The sequence below is a fragment of the Zea mays genome, chromosome 7 (genome assembly GCF_902167145.1).
Source record: "Zea mays cultivar B73 chromosome 7, Zm-B73-REFERENCE-NAM-5.0, whole genome shotgun sequence".
Taxonomy (NCBI): Eukaryota; Viridiplantae; Streptophyta; class Magnoliopsida; order Poales; family Poaceae; genus Zea; species Zea mays.
In genome coordinates this window covers 32,594,193-32,621,204 of record NC_050102.1, presented here as the reverse complement: position 1 = coordinate 32,621,204, position 27,012 = coordinate 32,594,193, and the positions used below count along the sequence as shown (strand labels likewise).

The window sequence follows — 27,012 nt, the reverse complement described above, 5'->3', positions numbered from 1 at the left end:
TTCGTTCGTGTGTTCCGGGGACTCCCCTTAAGGTAACAATTCTAGCCCTGCCTTTCTTTCCCCCTGTCTCGCATTTACCTGCCAGCGATTGCTCATTGGAGTACCCTACGGCCCGCCGAGAACTCCCTTCCACCGTCTGGCCTCCTCACCCCCGTTCACACAAAACCGACCCTGCTATAGAGTTCACACGACTCTCCCCAACCTCTCCAACTACCTGAACTGACCCTCCGCGCCCTGGGGGGCCCAGTCTACCTCGCCTCTGGCGATGGCACCGCCGCGCCCACGGGGAGCGCCGCCCCTGGCTTCCTAGCGGAGGCAAAACCCCCTCGCGCGCATCCAGCCCGCCCAAATCCAATCAGACGGTCCGATTTTAGTTAGGCCAGAACTAATCCCGACCGCCCGTTCTGGATCTAACCGTTCTCCACTCTCCCCCTCACCCGCGCCCTGCGACTGGGACCGGCCAGTCAGACCGTCTCGCCCAGGTCGCTGACGCCCCTGGACCGTTGGTCAGTCGCGCCCGCATTCGCGCGCTCGTGTTCGTTCGGTCAGATCTAATCTTGACTGTTGCTCGCTGATCCGATGGCCGAGAACACCCCGTACCCCTTCGCGTGTATTTTTGCTTAAGAGACCCTCGGGTTTTAGGAAATGAACCCGCCGTCCCTGGTTTTTGCGTGCAGGCCCCCGTGTTCTTTTAAACAGCCCCCTGTGCTTTTAAATAATTACAAAATTAGACCTAATTTCATATTTTAAACTTCAAAACTTGTTTATTTTATATCTTTTTCATATGAACTCCAAATTTAGTGGTTCAAATTGCAAAATGTTCATAAGAATATTCTCTGTCCAAATAAATTATGTTCATCTATAGTCTGTACACTTTAATTTTTATGCCTAGACTATAAGTTAGTGTGTATGTTGATGTATTCCCTTAATAAAATAAATAAAAAGGAAAACCCAAGGGGTAAATGGATGTTTAATCTTGTGAGTTTAATAATGTGTGATATAAGAATTAATCTCTGGTTTAACTTTTAGGTCTCAATAAAATGAATAGCATTAGATTGTGTAATCATGGACAACACCTAAAGAGTAATCAATTCCTAAATAAGATTAGTTCATTTTATAATTTGATCTCCTTTTCCTTTAATTAATACTATACCTTTTGAGATGTGTTCCAATGTTTGTACATGTTTGATGTGCTGTTCATTTGTACTTTCCAAATGTATTGAATGCATGATCGCTTTATTTAGATAACGAGTAGCCCGTGGTTCCTGAGTGTGTTGCCGAAGATCTCCCTGAGCAACAACCTGGTGAAGGCAAGTGTCCTCAGACCTATCATGTCCTATCTTACTTTATAGTTCACGGTCCCGCATTACATTATTGAAAACTTAAGGATTGACTAGCCTGTATTTACCTTATCCTTGTTTACCTTTTTGGGTTAATCATGGTTAGCTTATGCTATTGCTTTGACTTAATCAATGAACATGAGGTGATTATTTATGATATGATGATGTTATCCTGATGATGATCTGGTGATATTTTAGGGGACTCGGGCCATTTTCCTGAGTACCTCTCCATAAGGACCTGTTTGGGGAGTGACAACTCGGGATAACAGTGCAATCATGAGGGTGGAATGGGACGCCCTTAGCTGATTAATTAGAGGAACCAGAGGAGTAGTTGGCTTCGCCATAGGGCCGTCAATGGGGTCCGGGCACAGTACTTGCTCTGCTGAGGCCGTTTGCAGAGGTTCTCGATTTGGTTTTGTTAGTCACCCTTCCTTTGGGGAGATATACTGTGTTTATCAAACTGGAGAAACCTAACGGACAGCTATGACCTCTAGGAAATATTTGTAAAGGCTACGTAGTGAGACCATGTCAGGTCACCTTGGTAGTGATTAATGGGGAGGCTAGAACCCTGGGCAGAATGGGAATCATGACTTGTGGGTAAAGTGTGCGACCTCTACAAAGTGTTAGAAACTGATATATCAGCCATGCTCACAGTTATGAGCGGACTTGGGATCCTCTTTGATTAGAAGAACTTTGGTTACTTTTATGATGATGGTTAGCAATGATGGTTATAATTTTTATCTCTGGTATTTCCTCTTGGAGGGAGTGCCTCTAGGTAATAACTGGGTTTTGTTGGGGACTTGTTCTCAAATGCTATGAATCAAGAACAAACCAACACGAAGATGTTAAATATTAAATACCCTTCGTCCGCTGAAGCATTATCACCCCAAGGGTTTAATGAACTTCGGACGAAGGGTACAAAACATAATATTACGAAGGTGACAAAAATAACATAAAAGAACGTAAAATGTAAAACATTAAAGATAGATATGTTGGAGATAAATAGGATCATTCATATATTTTGAATACAATGTTTAAGGTATGATTATACCTTTACCTTGACAAGCAAATAATTCCCGAGTGATGCTTTTGCAATTACAGGAATGCGTGAACAGTAAAGGAATACAGTTCACTATTTATAGACACAGGACATAGCCTGTGAACAATTACAATCATACCCCTTATAAAAGTTTACAACATCGACACAAACTCTTATGGACTAAAAGGTCATTTTATCTTTAAGTCGGTTTGTAACTCCGAAGCTTCATGGGCGACACCCTTCGGCATTACGTACAGACAGCTTCAACCGAAACTGTTTCTTCTTTCAGGACCTTCAGCGATGAAGCATGGTCCCAACAGTAGCCCCTTCGCGGTGCTAGATCGTTTTTCGTAACGAGCTTGATCCGTGAAAAAAGTCTTTCAGGCTTCAGGAAGCTGAAGGTCCGAAAAACACCTTCCCTGAGCTCGTTGTCGAGAAACGATACAACTTCCAAGCGCGTAGCGGTTCCACCATACGAGTTCACTATTCTGGTTTTTGCGGTCCACCGTTCAGCGGGTGTGAGCAACCGTTTGCCTGGTGTAAAAATTCCCGACGATTCACCTTCCTTCCTGCAACACTATATAAACAAACTGGTAGGTGTAAAGTTACCACAGCATTCATTGCTATTACACTGTTTTGCTGCCAAAATTTTTAACCATAGCCGAAGCTCTACTCCGAGATTCAGACGAAGCTCCAATTAGGTGCCTGCTTCGTCAGAAGAAAAGCTTCGTTAGTTCCTGAGAAATCTTTCAAGAATTTTAGAATTGGATGGCCAGACTACGCTCTACTGCTAGAGTTGAGCGTGAGGGAGGCGAAGTCGAAGGTGCAGAAACTGTCCCTATCTCGGAAGCAATGCGACGATCCGGATTGGTGACTTCGGAAAGAATCCCTACTGCCGAAACAGAACAGGCTGGTGCCGAAACAGAACAAGCTGCTGCCGAAGCAGAACGAGGAATAATTGAGGAAGCTGGTTCTGACGATGATTACCATATTGCAGTACCGAGCAAGCCTAGTCATTTGGACTTCGGGAAGTCGACTATTTCCAAGGCGGATTTCTCGAAGATGGTGAAGGCAGGCTATTTCAGAGAAGATGAGAAGAGGCTACTCCGATTCGGGGGAGAGGAGACTACCCCGAAGCCAGAAAAGGATGAAATAGTTATTTTCAAGAGTTTTTTAAAGGCTGGGTTGAGATTTCCTTTGAATAGGATGATTTCTAATGTGCTTCAAAGGTTTGGGATCTATTTTCACCAGTTGACCCCCAACGCCATCATCAGGCTTAGCGTTTATATCTGGGCTCTCTAAAGCCAGGCGGTGCAGCCGTTTGCCGACAGCTTCTGTCGAGTGCATGAGTTGCATTACCAGACGAAGGCCAGAAAGGATGGGTTGCACGAAAATTTTGGTTGTTACAATTTTGCTTATCGGAAAACCACAAAATTTCCAGTGATTAGCTACCGAAGCAAATGGCCGGCAGGCTGGAAGTCAGAATGGTTTTATGTTAAAGTTGACGAAGATAAAGAGAAGCTAGTACAGAGCCCTCTTGAATTGATCTTCGGAGAAACAAGACCCCGCTGCAGAATGGGAACCGAAGGTCCAACTTGGGCCGCACTGGCCGAATTCAGAATTATTGCAGAACACATTGGCACTAGAGATCTAGTGCAGGAATTTCTGGCCTTCAGAGTGTTTCCGACTATGAAAGAGTGGACTATGCCGAAGCTTGAAGGAGAAAAGAAGGAAGGGGAGCTTGTCCGACTACCATATCATTATAAGTTTAAGAAATATTTTAAAAAACCCTGCCAAGAATGGCTCGATACAATTGAAGTAATGAGTAACGAAATACTTGGAAATTACTCCAAAAAAGAGGACCAGCGGATGACAGCAGCCTTCGGCACTCGACCGAAGCGAAGGCTGAACAGGGTGCTTGATGCCATAGGTTTTGAATATACTGATTATGATCGCCTGGGCGGAGATGCTGGAGGCCCGAAGCGAAAAAGAATTTCCAGCGCTGCTGACGAAGAGGTTATCAAGGTAATCAAAAAGAAAAGGGGAGATTCTGAAAAACTTAGTTCTGAAGAGTTGAATCCTGAGCCGAAGGTGGCCCCTGCAGAAAAAAGAAAAACTGCATCTCCAGAACCAAGAACGTTGGTTCAAGAAGAAGATACTCCTGCAACGCCTTCTGCTGTTGAAGTAGAAGAGATTATGAAGGTAATGACTGAATCCCTGCCTGTCAAGCTAAGTCCGCTGGCGTTGAAACTGACAAAGTTTTTTTAGAAGGACAAGGCAGCTTCGGCAGAAGAAGGTCCTTCATTGCCGAAAAAACGAAGGATTATTCAAATAACAGATGTAATTCATGGGACACCGCTACCAACACTGGCATCAAGAATTGCTATTGACCAGACAGCCGAAACTGCCGAAGCTAAAGGCGCCACAGCCGAAAGCACCAGAGCGGAAATCTTCGAAGCTGAAACTGGCGCAGCCGAAACTGCCGGAGTTGAAACTGAGGCCGCAGAAGATTTGAACTTAGACGAAACACTTGAAGTTATTGATAACATACTTTTAAAAATGACTGAGGAAGAATCTGTTGTGGCCGCTGCGAGCACTGGCACTGAAAAGGGGAAAAAACAAGCTGAAGACATTTCGGAGGAGGAAAATTTTGAATTTCAAGATTTACTTGGGCAGGAGCTGACAGACGCTGAAAAAGTGGAGCTTAAAAGATGTGCCATAGCCTGCGGATATAAGCCAGGGCTACACTATTTGGTGGGGTTAACGAAGGAAAACTGAGGTGCCTTCGAAACCGCAGCGAAGCAAAAGTTGTTAGAACTCTTTGCAAAAGCATTGGTTTGCCGAAGCTGGAAGCGGATCTGTGCCGTTACCAACGGCACCATATCGCCGGAAGTTTGCTTTATGCCAACTTCAAGGTAACAAATATTTTTGTCATTTTATTATTATCTTTTAGGTCATTTTCTAACGAAGATCGTTTCAACAGAGCATACTGTTAAGTAAAGTTCTAAAAATGCAACAAGATCTCGAGGAAGAGAAGAACAAAGCCGTCATTCAAAATTTGGCTGAAAAAGTTGAAAATTACGAGACTGATTTGAAAAAGAAGGACTTCACTATCCAAGATCTTGAAATGATGGTCAAAGAGCACGAAGGTGCATTAGAAAAGAAAGATTTTGTTATTCAAACCATGGAGGGTTCTTTGGCTGAAGTCCAAACTGAGAATAACAGTTTAAAGAATGAACTACTCCAATAGTCAGAAAAATTTGAGCAAGAAAAGAAATATCTCGAAGTAAGGCTGAAAACTGAGGTGGATAAAAATTCAATTTTGCAGAAATCCTTTAAAGAACTTCAAGAGAAATGCCTTAGCTTCGGCAGCCGATGCGTGTAACGGCTGAAGGATGTGTTTCATTCTATCGGAGCCAGCTCTGCAAAATTTACACCTTCAGCTGATAATCTGCCCAGCACGTTAGAATATATTGAAGGCGAGGTTGATGCCCTTGACGAAGTTATTGGTGGGCACGCCGACTTCTGCGCCCTGGTAGCTTCTCAGGGCACAGCCGCCGCTTTTCTGAAGGTCGGCTGCACGCATGGAAATATTGTGAACAGACCAAACTTCAGCTTGTCAGCGTCAGATCTGATAGATATCCCAAGCCTAGCCCGAAGCATTGGGAATAGATTCATGACCCAGATCTAGGTAAGTGGCGGGCGGAAAATGGCGGGTGACGAAGCTCGAAGTCACCTTAAGCCGGTACGAAACCTATTCTTGTTACCTTTACCTTCTCCTTGAAACTTGCACCTTTCTTATTCTGCTGTTTGATATACACAGGATGACGAAGCTGAAGAATGACAAGGTCTAGCCTGAAGCTGAAGAATGACAGAGTTGAAGTTTGACGAAGCCTAGGCTGAAGCTTGATATTTGTTTGCAATATACTTTCCTGCTAAAATTCTGAAGAAACTTTTGTAATATAGTTATGGAACAACTTATGTAAATTTGTACATACCTTGTAATATATTTTGTTTCGGCTATCTGTGAACAATCTGCTTTGCTGTGAACGAAACTCGTCTTTTGAGCCGAAGGCGAAAAACACCTTCCCTTCTTTTCGTACACAACGAAGCATAAAGATTTTCCTTCGAGTTTTTCCTCATTGCCGAAGCATCTGTGCTTTTTGTGCGATATAATGATGATTCTACATATGTCTAAATGCATGTTTATGAATGCAAATGACATGATGAGATGCGTTGTGCAAATAAATATCAAAATACATAATCTTGGTCCTTCAGCGTTGACTTTTCGCTGTAAGCCTCCCTTAGGAGCTTCTTCGCCTTTTACTTTCAGCGGAATTAGCGCTTATTTTTCACTGTAAGCCTCCCTTAGGAGCTTCTTCGCCTTTTACTTTCGGCGGAATCAGCGTTTATTTTTCGCTGTAAGCTCTGCATTCCCTTAGGAACGACTTTTGAGCTTCTCCCTGTTTCCTTTTCTTTTTCCTTTTGCATTTACATTTACATTTTTTGGGGGATATTACTCTCATAAAATTGGAATAAGGAAAATTACATGTTGTGGCCCCATTAAAAACCTTTCTCCCCCTTTGGAAAGGAAAAGGGTGCCACGAAAAAGAATAAAAAATTACATCAATCTAAACATAATATCGACGAAGCTCATCCGCATTCCATGATCTAGGAATGTCGTTGCCGTCCATATCCTTCAATCTGTAGGAACCGGGTCTTGACGAAGATACTACCAAAAAGGGGCCTTCCCACTTCAGCTGTAATTTGCCTGCTGTCTCAGGGTTGGCTACTCTCCGAAGCACCAGGTGTCCTGGTTCAATGTTCTTCAGCTTGACTTTTCTGTCACGCCATTTTATTGTTTCAGCTTGATATTTATTGATGTTTTCCACAGCTTGAAGTCTGATCCCTTCAATAGCATCTTTTTCTACAGAGCAGTCAGCTTCGTCTTTGCCTTCTGCCAAAGCTACTGTCCTTATTGATCCTACTTTGGCCTCTTCTGGGGTTATTGCTTCGTCACCGAACAATAGTTTAAAGGGCGTAAAACCTGTTGACCTTGACATGGTTGTATTATGGCTCCATACCACTTTGATTAGCTCGTCAGGCCATTTTCCCCTAGGCTGGTTGAAGATTGATTTCATTATTCCTGTCATTATGATTTTGTTAGCTCTTTCGACAAGTCCATTTGACTCTGGGTGTCGAACTGATGCAAAATGGATCTTCGTGCCAATTCGATCACAAAATTCTCTGAAGGCTTCAGAATCAAATTGTGTCCCATTGTCGACAGTAATGGCCTTCGGCACTCCGAAGCGACAAACAATGTTTGCCAGAAAAACTTTTGAATAGTAAATGAAGTTATTGTGGCTAAGGGCTTTGCCTCAATCCATTTGGAAAAATACTCCACTGCTACTACCACATATCTTAAATTCCCTTGTGCTGGTGGTAATGGGCCTAGCAAATCAAGGCCCCACCTCTGCAACGGCCAAGTGGGTTGTATTAATTGAGTTAAAGACGAAGGTTGTTTTTGATCTCTTGCACATTTCTGACAACCTTCGCACTTTTGGACTATATCCGCTGCATCCGAAGCTGCCTTTGGCCAATAAAATCCTTGGCGAAAAACTTTCCCAAGCAAGGGCCTAGATCCAATGTGAGATCCACACAGGCCTGCATGTATTTCCTTCATTAATTCTATACCTTCGGATCTGGATAAACACTTGAGCAATGGGGAACAGACCCCACGCTTGTATAACTCCCCTTCTATTATGACATATGGTCGAGCTCTTGCTTCTATTCTCCTGTTATAAGCTTCGTCGTCTGAAAGAAAATTGCCCTGTAGGAAAGAGACGATCTCAGTTCGCCAATCCTTGCTATAAATAGGAGATATATTAAGGATTGCTCTTTCAAGAAGCTCGACCGAAGGTGCTTTTATTGTTTCAAAAAATACTTCCGAAGGTATAGGCAGCCCCTGGGCCGCTGACTTGGCCAATAGATCAGCGTACTCATTTTCTCCACGAGGAATATTTTTGACAGAGAAGCCTTCGAAAGAAGCCTCAATCCTTCGGACTGTATCTAGATACTTTTCAAGCTTCGGGTCTCTTGCTTTATAGCTCTTGTCAACATGACCAGAAATAACTTGAGAATCAGTTTTAAGAATGGCCCTTCTGATTCCCATTGCCTTTAACTTCCGAAGACCCAAGAGCAGAGCTTCATATTCAGCGATATTATTTGTGCAACTGAAATCAAGTCTTGCCGCATAACAAGTTTTAACTTTGGAAGGTGAAACCAACACAGCAGCTGCTCCTGCTCCAAAGGTTCCCTAAGACCCATCGCAAAACACTGTCCATGCTTCGGCATCTTTATTTGTTTCTTCCTCCTGAGCCCCTGGCGTCCAGTCAGCAATGAAGTCTGCTAACGCTTGGGACTGAATCGAGGATCTATGAACATAATCAATACAAAATTAATTGAGCTCTGCAGCCCATTTTCCAATCCTTCCAGTAGCTTCTCGGTTTCTCATAATATCCTTCAGAGGTTGTGAAGAAGGAACAATTATGTTGTAAGCTTGAAAATAATGCTGAAGCTTCCTGGAGGCCATCAAAACAGCATACAGTACCTTCTCCAATTCTGTATAATTTTTCTTTGATAAACTAAGAACTTCAGATACGAAATATATTGGGGCCTGCCTCTTAACTTGGCCTTCAAGCTTCTCCTGGACAAGTGCCGCACTTACCGCTGAGTGCGAAGCTGCCACATATAATAATAAAGGAGCCCCTGGCGTTGGTGGAGTTAATGTTGTTAGATCTATCAAATATTGCTTCAACTCTTCGAAGGCTTTCTGCTGGATTGGTCCCCATTGAAAGACTTCGGCTGACTTCAGTACTTCGAAGAATGGTATCTCTCTGCCGATCTGGATATGAATCTGTTGAGAGATGCCAGCCTTCCCGTCAATCTTTGAGCCCCCTTTTTTGTACTTGGTGGTTCCATTCGAAGTATAGCTTCGATTTTACTTGGATTAGCCTCAATTCCCTTTGTTGAAACCAGGCAACCAAGGAATTTCCCCTTCTTTACTCCGAAGACACATTTTTCTGGATTCAGCTTTAAACCAGCCTGTCTAAAATTAGTGAAAGTCTCCTGTAAATCAGCAATGTGGTTATCTTGCTTCGTGCTTTTTACAATGATGTCATCAACATAAGTTAGTACATTCCTGCCTATCTGAGAATGGAGAACCTTCGCTGTCATTCTGCTGAAGCTTCCTCCAGCATTTTTAAGCCCCTCAGGCATCCGAAGGTAGCAATATGTCCCACTAGGGGTTATGAAGCTAGTTTTCGGTTCATCTTCCTTCTTCATCCAGATTTGATGATAGCCTGAATAGCAATCCAGCAAACTCATAAGCTCTGATGAAGCTGCTGCATCGACTAAGGAATCTATCCTTGGTAGTGGAAACTCGTCCTTCGGACATGCCTTATTGAGGTCAGTAAAATCAATACACATTCTCCATTTACCATTGGCCTTTTTCACCATGACAGTATTAGCCAGCCACTCTGGGTATTTTACCTCTCTAATAACTCCAGCACTGAGAAGTCTTTTCACTTCATTCCGAGCACCTTCGGCCTTGTCATCAGACATCTTCCGAAGCCTCTGCTTTCTAGGTCTGAAGGATGGATCGACATTGAGCGAATGCTCAATAACATCCCTGTTAACTCCACAAAGATCATTAGCTGACCAAGCAAAAACATCTTTATTGTTGAACAGAAACCTTATCAAAGCTTTTTCCTGCTCTTCAGACAATTGAGATCCCAATAACACCTTCTGATCTGCTATATCGTCACATAAGAGCATGGGCTTTGGCTGGTCAGCTGAAGCAACTTTTTCCCTTCTGAACTTGTATTGCTCACAGGCCTTAGCTCCATCTATGTTATGGATTGCTTTTGAATCTGTCCAATTTCCTTCGGCCCTTCTGGCAGCTTCCTGACTTCCATGAATAGCAATAGGCCCTTGATCCGAAGGTATTTTCATGCAGAGATAAGCTGGGTGAAGAATTGCTTCGAAGGCATTGAGAGTACCGCGACCAATGATAGCATTGTAAGGATACTCCATGTCAACAATATCAAACACAATTTGTTCAGTCCTTGTGTTGTTGACAAATCCGAAGGTTACTGGCATGGTAATCTTCCCAAGTGCTACAATTTGCCGTCCTCCGAAGCCACAAAGAGGGTGCGTAGCATCATGAATCTTGTCTTCGGGCTCTTGCATTTGTCTGAAAGCTTTAGCAAATATGATATCAGCTGCGCTGCCTGTGTCGACCAAAACATTATGGACCAGAAATCCTTTGATCACACAAGAAATAACCATAGCATCATTGTGTGGGTAATCCTTGAGTTGAAGATCCTCTTGGGAGAAGGTAATTGGAATGTGAGACCATCTTGACTTGATGAAGGGTCCTTGCACCCCAACATGTTGTACCCTTCTCTGTGCTTCCTTCTTCTGCTTCTTGTTGGCTGGCTCTGAGCATGAACCACCTGTTATCGGGAGTACAAGCTTCGGGGCCGAAGCAGCTCCAGCTTGATCATTGAACGAAGCCATCAGCTCAAAAAAGTGGAAGTGAGTTGACCGGAGGTGGGCGCCAATGTTGGGGACTTGTTCTCAAATGCTATGAATCAAGAACAAACCAACACGAAGATGTTAAATATTAAATACCCTTCGTCCGCTGAAGCATTATCACCCCAAGGGTTTAATGAACTTCAGACGAAGGGTACAAAACATAATATTACGAAGGTGACGAAAATAACATAAAAGAACGTAAAATGTAAAACATTAAAGATAGATATGTTGGAGATAAATAGGATCATTCATATATTTTGAATACAATGTTTAAGGTATGATCATACCTTTACCTTGACAAGCAAATAATTCCCGAGTGATGCTTTTGCAATTACAGGAATGCGTGAACAGTAAAGGAATACTGTTCACTATTTATAGACACAGGACACAGCCTGTGAACAATTACAATCATACCCCTTATAAAAGTTTACAACATCGACACAAACTCTTATGGACTAAAAGGTCATTTTATCTTTAAGTCGGTTTGTAACTCTGAAGCTTCATGGGCGACACCCTTCGGCATTACGTACAGACAGCTTCAACCGAAATTGTTTCTTCTTTCAAGACCTTCGGCGACGAAGCATGGTCCCAACAGGTTTATTACTAAAATTTGGCTCTACTTATAGTAATAAAACTTGACCAACTAAAAGCAACTGCTTAACCTTAACTCCACATACAGCTAGTACACTTTAGCCAAACATGACATTGGCTGAGTACATTGATGTGTACTCACTCTTGCTTTACAAACCACCCCACCCCATGTTGTCCTCACTGTACTCAGTGCTCAGGAGGAGATGTTGGCAATATGGAGGACTTTGAGAAGTTCTAGGACTACGATGAGTTCTAGTTTATATTAGTGGCAAACCCCCAGTCAGCTGCCTATGTAGGCTTATCATCTACGTTTCGTTTATCCGCACTTTGATATTAAGGTTGAAGACTACGGTTATGTATTAGACTCTGTGGATGTCTTGGACATCTTGATGTAATTAAAGTACCTTTCCGCTATTTACTTTGAGCATTGTGTGATGATGTCCAATTATGTAATCGCTGTGTACGTGAGTTCTGATCCTGGCACGTACATGGTTCGCATTTGGTTTGCCTTCCAAAACTGGGTGTGACAACGGCGCCTCGAAACAGGTTATCGGCAACGACGAACATTCTCTCCTCTTCAGGAGTGAACTGTTTGAGTTTCCCCTATGCGGTGTGAAAGCAGTTCATTGCAGTCAACTACAGTATCATCTTACTATGCCACCTCTTATAAAATGTGCCATCAAAAGGTTCACTTGGTTTTAACGCAGCAACAAAACCACTAACAGAAAAATGTCTAATATCAGGTTTTTGAATGTTAGAGAAATAGGCATTTTCAGTTTTAATTTAATCCAAAAAATCACAGTGATGTATGTGATGACATATATGTGTATGTGTGCATTACTACTCACATAAGCAGTAAACAATAGTAAAACATGCACAATTACTAAAAACAGAATGCACCGTGTGGAGGGACCAATGCTCAACGTATCAGTGGCTCCATTCACACGAGACATCTCGTGTGTATATTCAATGTAGTCATACGCAGTCGACGCAGACAGATGTACGCAGTGCAGTCCCACGAACGGCGCCGGCGACGAGGAACTTGATCAGCGTTGGTCGAGCGGACGAAGCGAGCAGTCGTGAGTACGCTCCCCAAAAAACTAATCGCCCACACACCCGTGAAGTGTCTCTCTGCGGACGGGGATTTCAGAGGCATGCTCTCCCACACTCTCTGTGCTCGCAGATTGTGAGACGGGGATGGGCTGTACGCAATGCGTCTGAGAATTGTACGTGCGTTCTCTCGTGATCAGAAGCAGCCTCATGTCCTCTATATATATACATGCGTAGAGAGAGGCCAACAAACAGTAACAGTCGCCATTAGAGCTGCCATTACAGCCAGCCAGAAACGGACGCCATCAGTGACGTCCGTTAATAGCTGACAGCCATTACAGCTCGTCCGTTACTATCCATAACACAGGAAACGTCTATTAACGTACGACAGTAATGAACGATCATTACTCTAGGCAAAATACACAACCGTTATGAAGGAATATTCGGACCAAGGCCACGGACATGACCGCCATCAGTGATGTCCGTTAATAACTGACAGCCATTACAACTCGTCCGTTAATAGCCATAACATAGGAAACGATCAGTAACGTATGACAGTAATGGACGATCATTAATTTAGGCAAAATACGCGTTAATAACTGACAGCCATTACAACTCGTCCGTTAATAGCCATAACACAGGAAACGACCAGTAAAATATGACAGTAATGGACGGTCATTACTTTAGGCAAAATACGCAATCGTTAGGAAGGAATATTCGGACCAAGGTCCGATCTACCACGGCCAAGGCCTTGGCCTCGTCTAGGGCCGGTCGGCAGTGCGCGCGTGTGACATTCCTTCATCCTTTTTTCAGTTTCTCAACAGATGCACCAATGGTCCACCTATTTAAGTTGAGTGAATTGTCCCTTAACTTCCGGTATGGTACTAAATTACTAGTTTGGTTTCGCTGTTGAGCGTACATAAAGTAGACATCTAGCATTGATTATTATTGAATATTAATATGGGTCACGCCCATATTAATTCAATAACAATTGCCACATTTAGTTTACTAAGACCGTGTTTGGTTTAGCTCCGGTATTGAAAATCTGATTTTGGAAATGCATTATGATCCAAACCCTACACATTATATGCCTTGGATTTCGTGTACAGAGAAACAATATCACATAATCAAGTGCACCGTGCATTCTTTTGGATACCGTGTAGGTTGCGGATTATAGAATCCGCAGAAACCAACCGCTGCCTATCCATAAAGTACCATATTTATTCACTATTTTGCATATAATTTGAACATGACGTAATTAACTAATGCAAAAATGACACTTGCACAATTTTGCGACCGTATATTAATTAGGAAATCAATTATCCAAGATTATTGTATATATATATATTAATTCATGTTGGTTAACTCTAACAAATAATCTTTCGTTCCTTTGCCAAAAATAAATTTGCAATTACATGTAGAAATGTTATTTACGTGTACTTAAATCAATTTATGGTGTTCAGTTTACACCATGGTCTATGGGTCCCACAACCATCACGTGCACAGGAGGGAAAGTGGAGAGAGGAAGACGCGAGACTGGCTGTATAGCATGTGCACAGTGATGCGTTAGGAGTAGCGTGCGAAGGTACCGTCCGCTATTTTACAGGAAGTTTTACAGTTCATTGCTGGACGCTATAGAGGAGGCTGAGTTCGCTAGATTTAGAGTACAAAACGATATAGAGTTTATTGCTGGAGAGAGTCTAAGGGCAAAGGTGACCTAGGGACCGTAAAACATGCCACATAAATTTATTTATGGTGATGTGAAAGAGAGATGAATGAAAAGAGAAGAAAAGTGGGCTGCTCAGTAATAGCTAGCTGAAAGGAGCCTACTCACGGATTCTAACATAATTTATGAGTGAAAGAGATAAAACAAACATTAAATTTACAAACTGCATTGTTATATGACTAGCCTTTTAGTTGTCTATATGACATGGTAAGTTTATATAGCCCATTGTGGGTAATATTATTAAACTTGTTCCAAGGATTATAAAATCTGCAACATGCATGTTATCCTTAAAAATACAGCATACACTTGATTTGTTTCTCCCTACATAGAATCCAAGGTATAGAATAGGCTGTGTTTGGATCCATAATATATTTTTAGAATCAGATTCCCAATATCCGCCCTAAACCAAACGCGGCTGAAATCCCATAAGCAAGTGTATGCTGTATTTTGTTAGATAACATGCATGTTGCAGATTCTATAATCCTTAATAACCCAAACACCGTCTTAGTTTGAAAGTATTCATCAACAAGTTCTAACCAACCTGGTCTCTTATGATCTTAGAGCCACTAGTTAGTGGAAACTCTGTTTTTCTAATAAGGGCACATACAACTCTAAACTCCTTCCATGATACTCTAAGCACATAGACACATCTAAGACACAATGTGATATAGTGAATGCATGATCTATCTCTTACTATATTCACTACACCAAAATCATACACTTCCTACGGTTTTTTAACTTCCTACAGCTTTTATAACAAACCGTAGGAAATAAATAACTTCCGAGAGGCAGCTGGTACCTCTAGGAAATAAACATAACTTCCTACGGTATTTTATAAAAGTTGTAGGAAGTTAGCTTTCACATGCTGACTCGTTTGTGCGGTCAAGCGAGCCGCTAACTTCCTAGAGGCGGCCGTAGGAAGTTAGCATGGGAAGCTAACTTCCTACGGCCTCCTCTAGGAAGTTAGCTTTCAGTTGCTGATCCGCGGGCGCGGTCAAATGAGTCGCTAACTTCCTACGGCCTCCTCTAGGAAGTTAGCCTAACTTCCTACGATCTAGTAAGTTACGTTTCAGCTTTTGACCAGTCAAACGAAAAGCTAACTTACTACGACCTGCTCTAGGAAGTTAATTAACTTCCTAGAGTACATATACAACCTTTAGGAAGTTAAGTAACTTCCTACGGCTTTACTCTAGGAAGTTATATTTTTATCTTAAACCGCTACCCAGTCTTATCCTCTTCTCGCTCTTCTTTCTTTCTCCCGTGTCTTCCAACAGGATCGAAGCCGCCGCCGCACGCCTCCGCCGGCGCGCACGCTCCCGCCCCCGCCCGCCGCTCCCGACCACGCCCCCGCCCGTCGCGCCCGCCGGCGTGCCCGACCCCAGCACCGCCCGCCCGCTCGCCGTGTTCTCGCACAGCAGCAGCCCACTCAATGGCGGCGGCTCTCTCTCTGACAGCCCGCCGGTCACTCCAGAGATCGATAACGCAAAGGTCAGTTCTTGCCTCACCACCTTCTCGTGCCTCGGGAATACTACTAGGCGCATGTACAACTGGCTTCTCTGCAATTTTTTGGGATGAACTCATAGACTAGCATCGGGACCTCCACTTCGAGGCAGCAGCCCAGGAGCTTGACGATGTTCTTGTGGTTGATCTGGGAGAGGATGAGCATCTGCTTGCCGAACTCCTTCTGCTGCTCGCTGGCCATCGACGAGATGAACCGTTTAACCGCGACAACACCGCCGTCCTTGAGCAGGCCCCTGTAGACGGTGCCGAAGCCACCGTGGCCGAGGATGTTCTTGTCAGCCAAGTTGTCGGTCGCCTCGACGAGCTCTGCTTCTGTGAAGACGATGAAGGTAGTTCCTTGCTTTAGGCTTATCTCGTGCAGCAGAAGCATCCCGCCGTGCTGTTGGAAATACTTCCGCTTGATTTTGGCCAACTTCTTCCTCTCGTGGATAATTTGTTTAAAGAGTTACAATAATTTGAATGGCTACTATCGGAGAGACAATGATTAGAGTTTATCAAATTAATGGTAAACGTTTCTAATTATTAAGAGTTTCTAGGATTTATCTTTTTTTCCCTAGTGCGTCTGGTGCAATTAGGGCCGGCCCTGAGGGGTGCGGTGGGTGCGGTCGCACCGGGCCCCCAAAAACAGAGGGCCTCCTAGCCACTGGACACTAGCATTTTTTGGTTAAACCTATCTATTCTAGACACAAATACGCAAAAAGCGATGCGCTATCGAGTTATCGACTAGTCTCATTTATATTGTTAAACTAATGTCTCAATTACTTATCGAATACTCCATCTGTTTCAAAATAGTATTTGGTTTAGCTCTTAATTTTTATGTTTATATTAATGATGATAAATCCACTAAAGAAGCAAAACAAATTTTATTTTGATATAGAGAGAGTATTATAAACTATACATATGATGGTTGCTTCGGTAGAGAGAAGCTTTTTAAAATTATTTTTTTATGAACTATTTATGGTCAACAATAACTCAAGAGAGGTTAAATGGCTTGGAGATTCTATATATCGGAAAAAGATGTTGGGTGAGATTGATCTCGATGATATAAGCGATGATTTTGTATCACAAAATGTTAGAAGATATTTTTAATAAAATCATATAACAAGTAAGTGTTTTTTATATATTTTATATCTGTTATCTTATAAACTTTAAAACAGTGCATAATAATTTTATACGTCAAATATTCGGTAATATATGTATAATTATATATATTTGTGTGTGGATAGGGCCTCTATATCAAATTTTGCACTGGGCCCTTGAAAAGCCAGGAACGGCCCTAGGTGCAATTAATATGGTGTGGCCATTGAGATATCTAATTAACAATAGCAAGATAGTTACATTGACAGTAATGATAGTGATGGAAATTATTTTTTAGAAACAAAATAGATCCAATAGCTATATTATTATCCTTGTTATTAGAATCTATCCAACTGAACTGATGGTAGTATGTTCATGCTTTCCTGTCATGTCCTGGGACAACTTTTGTGAATTTTCATAGGAATCCTTTTTCTTCGTCACAACATCGCAGGTCTCGTTGCCCACTTCCCATATCAGGATGGCAGGTACACAATGTTTGCTAACGGTATCGACTCGAGCCAGGTGAGGGTTCAACGTGGAGGTTCATCGAGGTCTGCTACTCGTAGCTCCCATCGCTCCACTCAAGATCCAGCAGAAGTGGAGCAACTGCGAGAAGAACTTAGGCGACATCAGGATTACTTGAAGCAACAAGCTGCACAACATAAATATTATACTACACAGATTCAACAACAACAAACACTCATACAAGTAAGTTCAAAAGGTAATAGCTTTCACTTTAAAATATGTATTGATTTAAAACGCTGATGTGAATGAGTTCGGCAAATTTGTAGCAACTAGCACAGGTCCAAGGGATACATGTCCCAGTGCCCCCACCACCACCACCACCTCTCGTTCATTATCCTTGGTCTTCACCTCCACCTACACCTATATCTCCATCTACCGAACATCAGGTATGCAAATTCATCATCATTTACTTGTTGTTAGTTATATTATGATATAACTCAGCAAATATAATTTGTATATGTATATTAGACCCCTCCAGCTACCTTGCCGACGCATGAACGAGAAGACGGGTTAGACTTTGTCGAAACCCTATTCGCTAGTGGAGGTATCGACCATCACTCGTCACTGTAACCCGATGGTGATCGGCGACCGTGAGCTTCTATGTTATTGTATTCTGATACTTGAGACTTTTATTATGACTATGTATGAGATATTGTCTCTTATTAGTACTGGAAGATATGTGTCTTATTATGACTATGAATGAGACTTTTGTGATGTAATTGATGAGATTATGGATTTAAATATTGTTATGTGATTGTGTGTGAGATGTTTTATGTGAAAATATGTTGTGCTATATATCTGTTAATATATTTGTTATGTTGTGGAATGTGGTGTAAAATAAAAATAAACAGTATTTGTAATGCTGGTCAAATTAACTTCCTAGAGGCTTATTGGGCTGTAGGAAGTTAGCCAGCTAACTTCCTAGGGGCCACAATCAGCCGTAGGAAGTTAGTCGTAGGAAGTTAGTCAGTTGACGGCGCTGACGGCGTGAAGCTACTAACTTCCGAGAACCTACTAACTTCCGAGAGGCTTCTTTGGCTGTAGGAAGTTAGCTAACTTCCTAGAGGGCTCTAGGAAGTTAAGCTAACTTCCGACAAAAAATTTCCGAGAGCCAAACTTCCGATGGGATGGCTTAACTTCCGAGAGTTTAGCTAACTTCCTAGAGTTTAGGGCTAACTTCCTAGGGTTTAGGCTCTAGGAAGTTCACTATTTTGGTGTAGTGATTCATCACACCAATGAAAAATTAATAAATTCAAAGTATAAATTAGCAATGTTTTATCTTTGTTAAGAGACATCTCTTATGTTGTTTACAATAATCCTTAACCAAAAGCACAGCAAAAAATCCATGCTACATACCTAAAAGCCTGTTTGGCAGGTTTCTGTTTTGATTTTTTCTTAAAAAAGCTAGACGTGCTAAATATCACTTCTTTCCTTAAAAACTAGAGCTTTTTTTGTGATAGACATGAGAAGCCACGAAGAATGGCTCTAACTTTTCACTACAGGAAAACTAGGAAAAAATATCGGTCAAGTTAAGAACATCGGCCCCGACGTTCTTAAATATGATAAGAACGTCGCTTTCTATAGACATACATGCTTAAGTTTAAGAACGTAGGTCCGCGCTTTGCCCAACATACCTTAAGTCATGAACATCGGCCAGGAACAGGTCGACGTTCTTAAATTTTTAAGTTTGTAGGCCATGCCTGGCCGACGTTCTTAATTGATTTAAGAAAAGCATGCTCGACTTTCCTACTTTTCTCTCCCGTCGGCCTTTCTCTTTCTCCTCAACCCTAACTGTCGTCATCGTGCTCTCTCGGCCACCGGCGTCGCTTCTCTGCCACCGCGCCACCGTCCCTACTCGTTGTCGCACCATTGTTCTGGACAGCGCCACCGCCATGCCACCATTCGCCCTGTGCCACCGCCCCATGCTGAGCAGGGGGCACATTGCCCGCGTCGTACCAATGTCGCCATGCTTTCTCGGCCACCGTCGCCGCTTCTCGGCCACCGCCCCTGCTCGCCACCGCGCCATCGTCCGAGACAGCGCCATGCACAGTTCGCTTGTGCCGTGCTGTTATGCTCCCAGTGCCACCTTCGCCGAGTAGAGAGCCCTGTGTTGTCGTGCTCCTCCCCATGCAGTGTAGAAGGTAAGAAGCTTACCCAAATGTATGTTGTTTACGAGTGCAATGCAGAAGTTATACTATTATTCATGTTTGAATGCAAAATTAAGATAGGAGCGTAGTGTAGAAGTTATACTCTTATTCATGTTTGAATGCAAGATTAAGATGGGAGCGAAATTAACAGTTGTTGATGATGTCTTGACGAAACCATATTTTGATTTAGGATTTAGGGTTTAGTAGATGCATGTCCTAGTACAGTGCAGTGTAGAAGTTATACTCTTGTTCGTTATTACTATCATTTTTTAAATCTAAAAAACTTCATAGTTCATGGCTGTTGTTTTATTATTACTTCTACATTTGCTGTTATTGTTATATATGAGCATGTGTCCTATATCATGCCTCTAGAAATCTATATTGTTGTTGCCACATTTACTTACATGTAGGATACAAGTGTAGGGAAAGTTATACATGAGAACACAAATGTAGGGACTTATTTGTCAGTTTGTTTGTGTAACCTTTTTATTGTCATGATAGCATGTTAGATTTGTTGCTACATTTGTTAATTATTGCTACCTTTGTTGCTAATAATGTTATATTTGAGCATTTGTCCACATTTATACTATTGTTGGCACAATTGCTTACGTGTAGGACACACACTTTGGAAACGTATGTGTCACCCGTTCGGGAACGGTGCATCTCACATTTACTTGTGAGGTGTATAGCCTGAATTGTCCAGTGTGTTTTGGACAGCCTGAGAATGATGGCTAATGCATGTTATTTGGTCTGCGACCCGTGTACACTCTGTTCGTGGTTTCGATAGTGTAACTTCATTGTTCTCCAGCATTCGAAGAACAACGGGGTTATACTACCAAAATCATGAGCGGAAGGCACACGAGTCAAAGACCAAATAACACGCAATGGCTACCATTCTTGGATGGGTTTAGGACCTATCGCCTTCCTAATAGGGTTTGTATTGTGAATTGGTTAATAAAATGCACACTACACATGTTTGTCACGCATGATGATGATCTATGTTTTGCCATTGGCTTTGAAAATGGGTGATGATCGAAGAAGGGCTATGTATGATGGATTCAATGGTAAGACTCTGGGCACTCTAATGCATGGGTGAAGGTTGCTGACGAATTCGTGGCATGCACATTTGCTGTCGAGCCTCATGTGGCGAAATGGTCGTGTATTAGGTGCCGAAACTTGATCCGATTGAACACGTTTGACCTCTCGATTCATATTAGAAAATATGGTTTTAATCCAGACTATTTGGTGTGGCGCAAGCATGGAGAGGTGGATGCTCCTCCGGAGTCAGACATAGACGAGGAAACAGATTAAAGGGAGGACATGCTAGATGACATTAGACATGAGTATCGAGCACTGGAGATCGACCACCCCTGCCGGAGGAAGTGCAACAATTTTACAAGCTGTTAGAAGCCTCGGATGCAAAAGTGCACGAGGGCACCAACGTGACTGTACTTTAGGTGGTAACACGACTTATGGTGACGAATTCAAAGTACAACTCTTAAATAACTGCTACAATGATATCGTGAAGCTGATTAGTCATCTCCTCTCGCTGAAGCATAAGATGCCAGAGAATTTGTATCAGTCTAAAAAGATTATCTCGAGTCACGACATGAACTATGAGAAGATTGATGCGTGTGAAAATAATTGCATGTTGTTCTGGGGGGGCACGAGAATGACACCCATTGCATGCACTGCGGCAAGTCAAGGTATGTAGTGGTGGTGACGAGGAAGGGACTGAGGTTACTACTAAAGTCTTGGTCAAGCACCTCTGGTACATGCCTATTACTCCAGCATAAATGTTGTTTCTAAATTAGGAGATAGCAAAGCAAATGAAATGGCATAAGGAAGGGGATTTTCAGGACTAAGGTCTAGATATCATGGTGCATCCATCAGATAGCGAGGCATGGTAGACGCTGGACTGTTTTGATCCAGAATTTGCAAGGGATCCTAGAAGTGTTCGTCTTGGCTTATTGACGGATGGATTCACTCCATTCAGTAGAAGTTCAACTCCGTACTCATGTTGGCCGGTTTTCATGTTGGTATGTCCGAATACTGATAGGAAACTCTAATTTTGCATTGAATTCAATTGAAATTAATGTTTGACAGGGTCACTATATTGAAAATTTATGAGAGAAACATGGACTAAATGTGGACCAGATGACAACTGACTTTGACACAGCGTTAGCTTATGCGACTGGTGGAGGTGTGCAACATGGGAGATAGTTTATATTGTCAAGTAATTTCATTTCGATAACTGTGATTCTATTTATTGTGTATATATTATAACATTGTGTAGGTTTCCTATCGGTGACGGTGTGTTGGACTGACGAAGTTATAGTAGGCAGCCATCCTCCTCTATCAGGACCAGTTGGCATCGGTGATCATCTGCACGGGAGGAGTAGCTACTAGAGGAGCAACGGAAGTTGTGGGAGGAGATGCAAATGTTGCAATCACAACAGATGGCGCATAATATGTGGATACATCAACAAGTAATAGCTCAACTTCAATTTAGTTATTTTTAATTTTCTAAATGATTCTTAAGTGATAATTAATTTACTTGCAGGTGTATGGTAGCGGAATACCTTAGCATGACATTGCTCCGACTCCACCAGCGAACCTCGTCTTCGCATGGTGATGCATCACAAGTAAACTTTTGCAAGTTTATCAAGTTAGAGTTCTAATTCATGAACATGAAACTGATTCCATTATTATAGGGTTCTAGGACAGGTACCCATGACCAAATGATGTCACCACCGATGCGGTGGGGATTTGGTCCAGGACTATCTCAGATTCCACCACAGACACCATAGATGATGCCACAGATGACTCCGTAGATGCCGCCTCAGATACCAACGTCAATGACGCCTCAAATGACACCATCGATGTCGCTGCCACATATGCTGTGGGGATATCCTCCTATGGGGCATTCACAAATGCCGTGGCGATATGCTCCATGGCTGACACAACCACCTCCACACCTGGAGTGGTAAGTTAAGTGTCACACCCGGATTTAAGGGATAAAGCCGGGTGCATCTCATATATGTGCCAAAGAAGATAACACATATAATAATAGTGTATAGAGATAAATGTCACAATATAATCAGTGTACTTATTACATAGCGGAAGTCTTACAAAATAATAATATAAAACGAACAAAAGTCCATCCTTGGCGCCATAAAGTCAACTGGGAGACGCCACCTAGATCAAATCGAACTCCTCGTTGTGTGGCTCCTCTTGAACCATCTGTACTTCTCCTGTGGGGGGTGTGAGATAGCAAGGGTGAGCTAACACATGTTCATCACTCAACAAGTTGTGGGAAAAATGTGCATGAACTCACCAAAGGTGGGAGTTCATGTGATGTGTAAGGCTGATCAATAACAGGGGTTAAAGCTAAGCATTGCTTTTAATAAGTTGGTCAAATTTTATTAGCAATTACTAAATGTAAGTGAATGCCAAACCATAATAAGAATAATAGAACAAAATTAATAAATAATCACATGCAATGCAAATGACAAATTGAATTTAGTTCCATAATTTAATCATGCGAGAGTCCTGAGCTTCTCATGACCGTGAGCTTGGCAAGTATACTAGTTTTACACTCCATAGAGGTTGTACCCTGTACCCACAAGTCATGTTACCCATCTGCCTAGGGATCATGAATCCCATACACCTCTACCAAGGAAGTGAGACAGGGTAACACTACGAGGCCTTTACAAAGTTCCACTAGCTTCCGAAAACCCGCTACAGTTTATGGGAAGAGCACTTGCAGGATTCCCTCATCTGACCACCATCGCAGCAAAATCAACCCGAGAACCTCCCTGCATGCAACTCCCCTACTGCCCTTGCCCCTTTCGGGTAAGGTAGTCTTCCACTAGCTTTCCTAATTAGTCAGCCAAGGGCGTCCCATTCCACCCTTGTGGTGGCACATGTTTCTCAAGTTAAGTTCTATGTTCCAATTAAAGATAATGATCTTGACATAAACATAAATAACATAACAGAATAATTGGAACATGGATATAATGAAATATTAACTAAAACCCATATAATGCAATAACAAACTACCCAAATGATTGAGGGGTAAACAAGGTAAAAGATAATCAAACTAGGGTGACCTATTGGGTCCCATAAAGATTGAACCCATGCATGAATAAGTGGTATTAAAGAACATTATTGGGTAATAAATGCGGTCAAGGGCACAACTTGCCTGACACTTGAGATTCCAGGTACCAGGATGATTCTTCAAATCCTCGTGACCTCAGTGCTAGTCGTAGCAATACAAACAGACATGGTATAGACAAAATTAACATCACACTAAACATAAGAACATACTGCATAATAATAATCTACGCGTTGCTACGAGATCGTGGGATCGAGAACTACTAAGATCGAAGTCATGGTTAAGGAGTTATGATCTATGGAAGATCTATGTGGTTGGAATATTAAATTATAAATTGATTATTGTAATATGAGAAAATATACTCTAAATAATCAATTCAACTTTAATCTAGATTATACTTGACTAGAGATCATGTTTTAACCAGATTATAATTATGGTCAGGTTAGTTTTGATTTAGAATAGCTAATCTAGCAGACATAGGATAAATAAATATTTAACTATAAAGTTATGCAATATGGTATAATTAATGTTGTTAATGCGTAGTAAATACTTATACAAAACTAACGCAACTGGAACGAGTCAATTCAGAATTAAAACAAAGGAGTTATGATTTTCTGAAGGTTTTATATATTGTATACAAGATTAATTAAGAGATATATCTTAACATGGTTTTGATGTCAAAACAGAGACACTATGTGATAAACAACATTATTACAAAACTATAGGAATTGGAATGGATTAATTTGGACTAAGTATGAATTTTCTAGGAATTAAACAAGTTTCTGTAATTATTTTTGTATTAAAAATCATTTCTCAATCAATTTCTATGATTTTCCTGTTCACTGGACCGTGCCTTAATTACACAGAAACGTAGGGGCTAAGTCAGAAGTTTTCCCAAGACTTAGATCACCCCTGACGTGGACTGCGGGTTGATTCACTAAAATTTTAGGGGCTACTTAGCAATTCCTCCAGGCCGAAGGGGTATTCTTGGTTTACGACCGCAGGATCCCAAGTGTGTGGCTAGGATTAGATCTGTGGCCATAGGACACGTCACGCAGCGTGGGCCCTTGGATTTGGATCGAACCGTTAGGGTTACCAGCTGTGCGGATTGCACAGCGACCGCCCAACTGAGAATCTACGACCTATATCTCATGTGGGTCGCGCGTCCGGAATGATTAGCTGGGCCACAAGTGAGGCGACCAGCCCATCTAGGTTAGAATTCTTTCTCTATTTTTTCCTTTTTAGTTTTGAATTCCCCTTTTCTAAATTTCAAACATGCTATTTGAATTCCAAATTGATTTGCAGATTTCACAGGTCATGTGCACAAAATAAATATACCAGTTTAAGGATATATTTATGTTTTTATTTTTATTTATATTTTATATTCCTCCCCTTTTCTTTTCTCTCCTTTTTCTCATTTTCAAATTCAATTCAAATTTTGGTTTTGCTTCAAATCTTCATCCCATTATTTTTATATCTTTTCTCTTTTTCTAAATTCCAAAATTGTACCTTTGCGTTAAAATCCAATTCTCATCACATTATTATATTCCCATATTATTCATTTTTGACATTACAAAATTCTAATTCCAATCTAAGATAAAGTTTAAGATTTCAAATTTAATACCCACTAAAATCAATCATGATATAGTAGAATCTATTTATTCTAATTAATTTATTTGTTTGATAAATGTTTGAAATATGAAGCACACTCATATTGTTTCTTTCATTTTAGGAAAATAGTATTTTGATTGTGGGACAAGAATTTATAGTTACTTCATAATTAACTATTCATGCAAATAAATGCTTATGGTGCATCATTTAATGATATGCATCATCATTTAGTTGAATAGAAAACTTTTCTATTACTTCTTTTCTAAGATAATTCTTGGTTTTCAAAATCCAACCCTCAATTTTCAATACTCAAGTATAATTTGAGATATCTGAATTTACTATTTTATCTCTTCATATATTTATTTTATTATTATTAATTTTTTTCTTATACAGATTTTGGTCCTTACAAATCCTACCCCCTTAACAGAAATCTCGTCCTCGAGATTTGTAAAACAGGGTGTAACCATGTTATCTCAAAACATATGCACAAACAAAATCTCAGCATGATGCATAATTTATTAGAAACACATGGGGTCAATTAGACCTTATTATTCCTTCTAAAATAATATCATACCAACTACTAACTAAAGTAACACTTAGATCTTACAAATAGTAGTATATATATATATATTTATGTAGCTTGGTGGAGCTGGTGGTGGTGGTGGAGGTAGTGGGGGCGTTGTTGTTGTCTTTCCAACCGTGCTTGTCTTATTGCTTGTCGCATCTCCAGCCGGCCCCGACGTATTTCTTGGCGTTCTTGTCTTATCTGATTTTGCATTTTGTTAACCACTCCCGCCATTTGTTGTATTACCAGCATTTGGGCAGCAACCACTTGATCGATTCCAACCGGTGGAGGATCTGGAGGATTCATTTCTGTTTGTTGTTGCCTGATAATCTTTCCTTCCTGGTATTGACCATGAGAGTTAGAAGCATATGGTAGGATAGTTTTGCAATGAAAAGTATTTGGTAAGCAGAATGAATAGGCTAGTAGCTGGTTATAATCTAAAGATTCTTTAGCAAGGCTTAATCTTTGTTTTATGTCCAAATTGGGGTAACTAGTCGTACAAGGTGAATATCCAAAGGTAGGATAGAATTTGTCAAGATGAGATAGATATGGGTGATATAGACTACATGATGTGGGTCAAAAGTTTGTTTGATGTTAGGTGGGGATAGATAGGTTATACCATTCATCATGACTCTATTGGTTGGGTTAGCTCTTCTGCTCACGGTCGGGTTGGTCTAATGTGCTAAGTTAACACCTGGCTAGTAGGGTTTAATCTCTTCTACCAGTATCACTAATCTGTTTAAGTAGACCACATTAGATTAGGTCATATTAGCTTAGATCACATTAGATTCTATAATCCCATTTAAGAATACCACTTAGTTAAGCATAACAAGCTGACTTTATCTTTATGAAATTCTAGTATATATTTTTTTACACACCTGAAATTTTTATGCCATTAGTAGGTGTGGTATAGAAACGAGGGTACATCATGTCTTATCTACTTGGTGAGTGTAGAGCAGATTTGGGGTGAAAGAAAGTTAAGGGAGACTTTTATTCCGTGTGGTGGATCTTGATTCATCAGAAGATATGTTCCTACTCATATCCCTCATTGCCGAAGTTAACCTTCTTCATGATTTAGGGACCAACGGTCTTGGTGTTAGATGCC

The 27,012-nt window shown here is 41.4% G+C and overlaps 1 protein-coding gene across 1 annotated transcript; it reads left to right on the top strand.

Moving 5' to 3' along the window:
* The first annotated feature begins 14,543 nt into the window (after positions 1 to 14,543).
* Positions 14,544 to 18,141, top strand: LOC109941045 (uncharacterized). The gene is made up of 6 exons (XM_020541516.1): positions 14,544 to 14,551; positions 15,619 to 15,832; positions 15,933 to 16,194; positions 17,394 to 17,650; positions 17,734 to 17,853; positions 17,936 to 18,141. The coding sequence occupies exons 1-6, from the start codon at positions 14,544 to 14,546 to the stop codon at positions 18,035 to 18,037; spliced, it is 963 nt and encodes a 320-aa protein (XP_020397105.1). The 3' UTR covers positions 18,038 to 18,141.
* The last annotated feature ends 8,871 nt before the right edge of the window (positions 18,142 to 27,012 follow it).

Bases quoted from the DNA above. Each gene is read 5' to 3' on its own strand.
- LOC109941045 (XM_020541516.1), top strand. The intron at 15,833-15,932 runs GTCAGTTCTTGC...CTCATAGACTAG, and splicing joins CAGAGATCGATAACGCAAAG to CATCGGGACCTCCACTTCGA. The intron at 17,651-17,733 runs GTAAGTTCAAAA...GCAAATTTGTAG, and splicing joins AACAACAAACACTCATACAA to CAACTAGCACAGGTCCAAGG.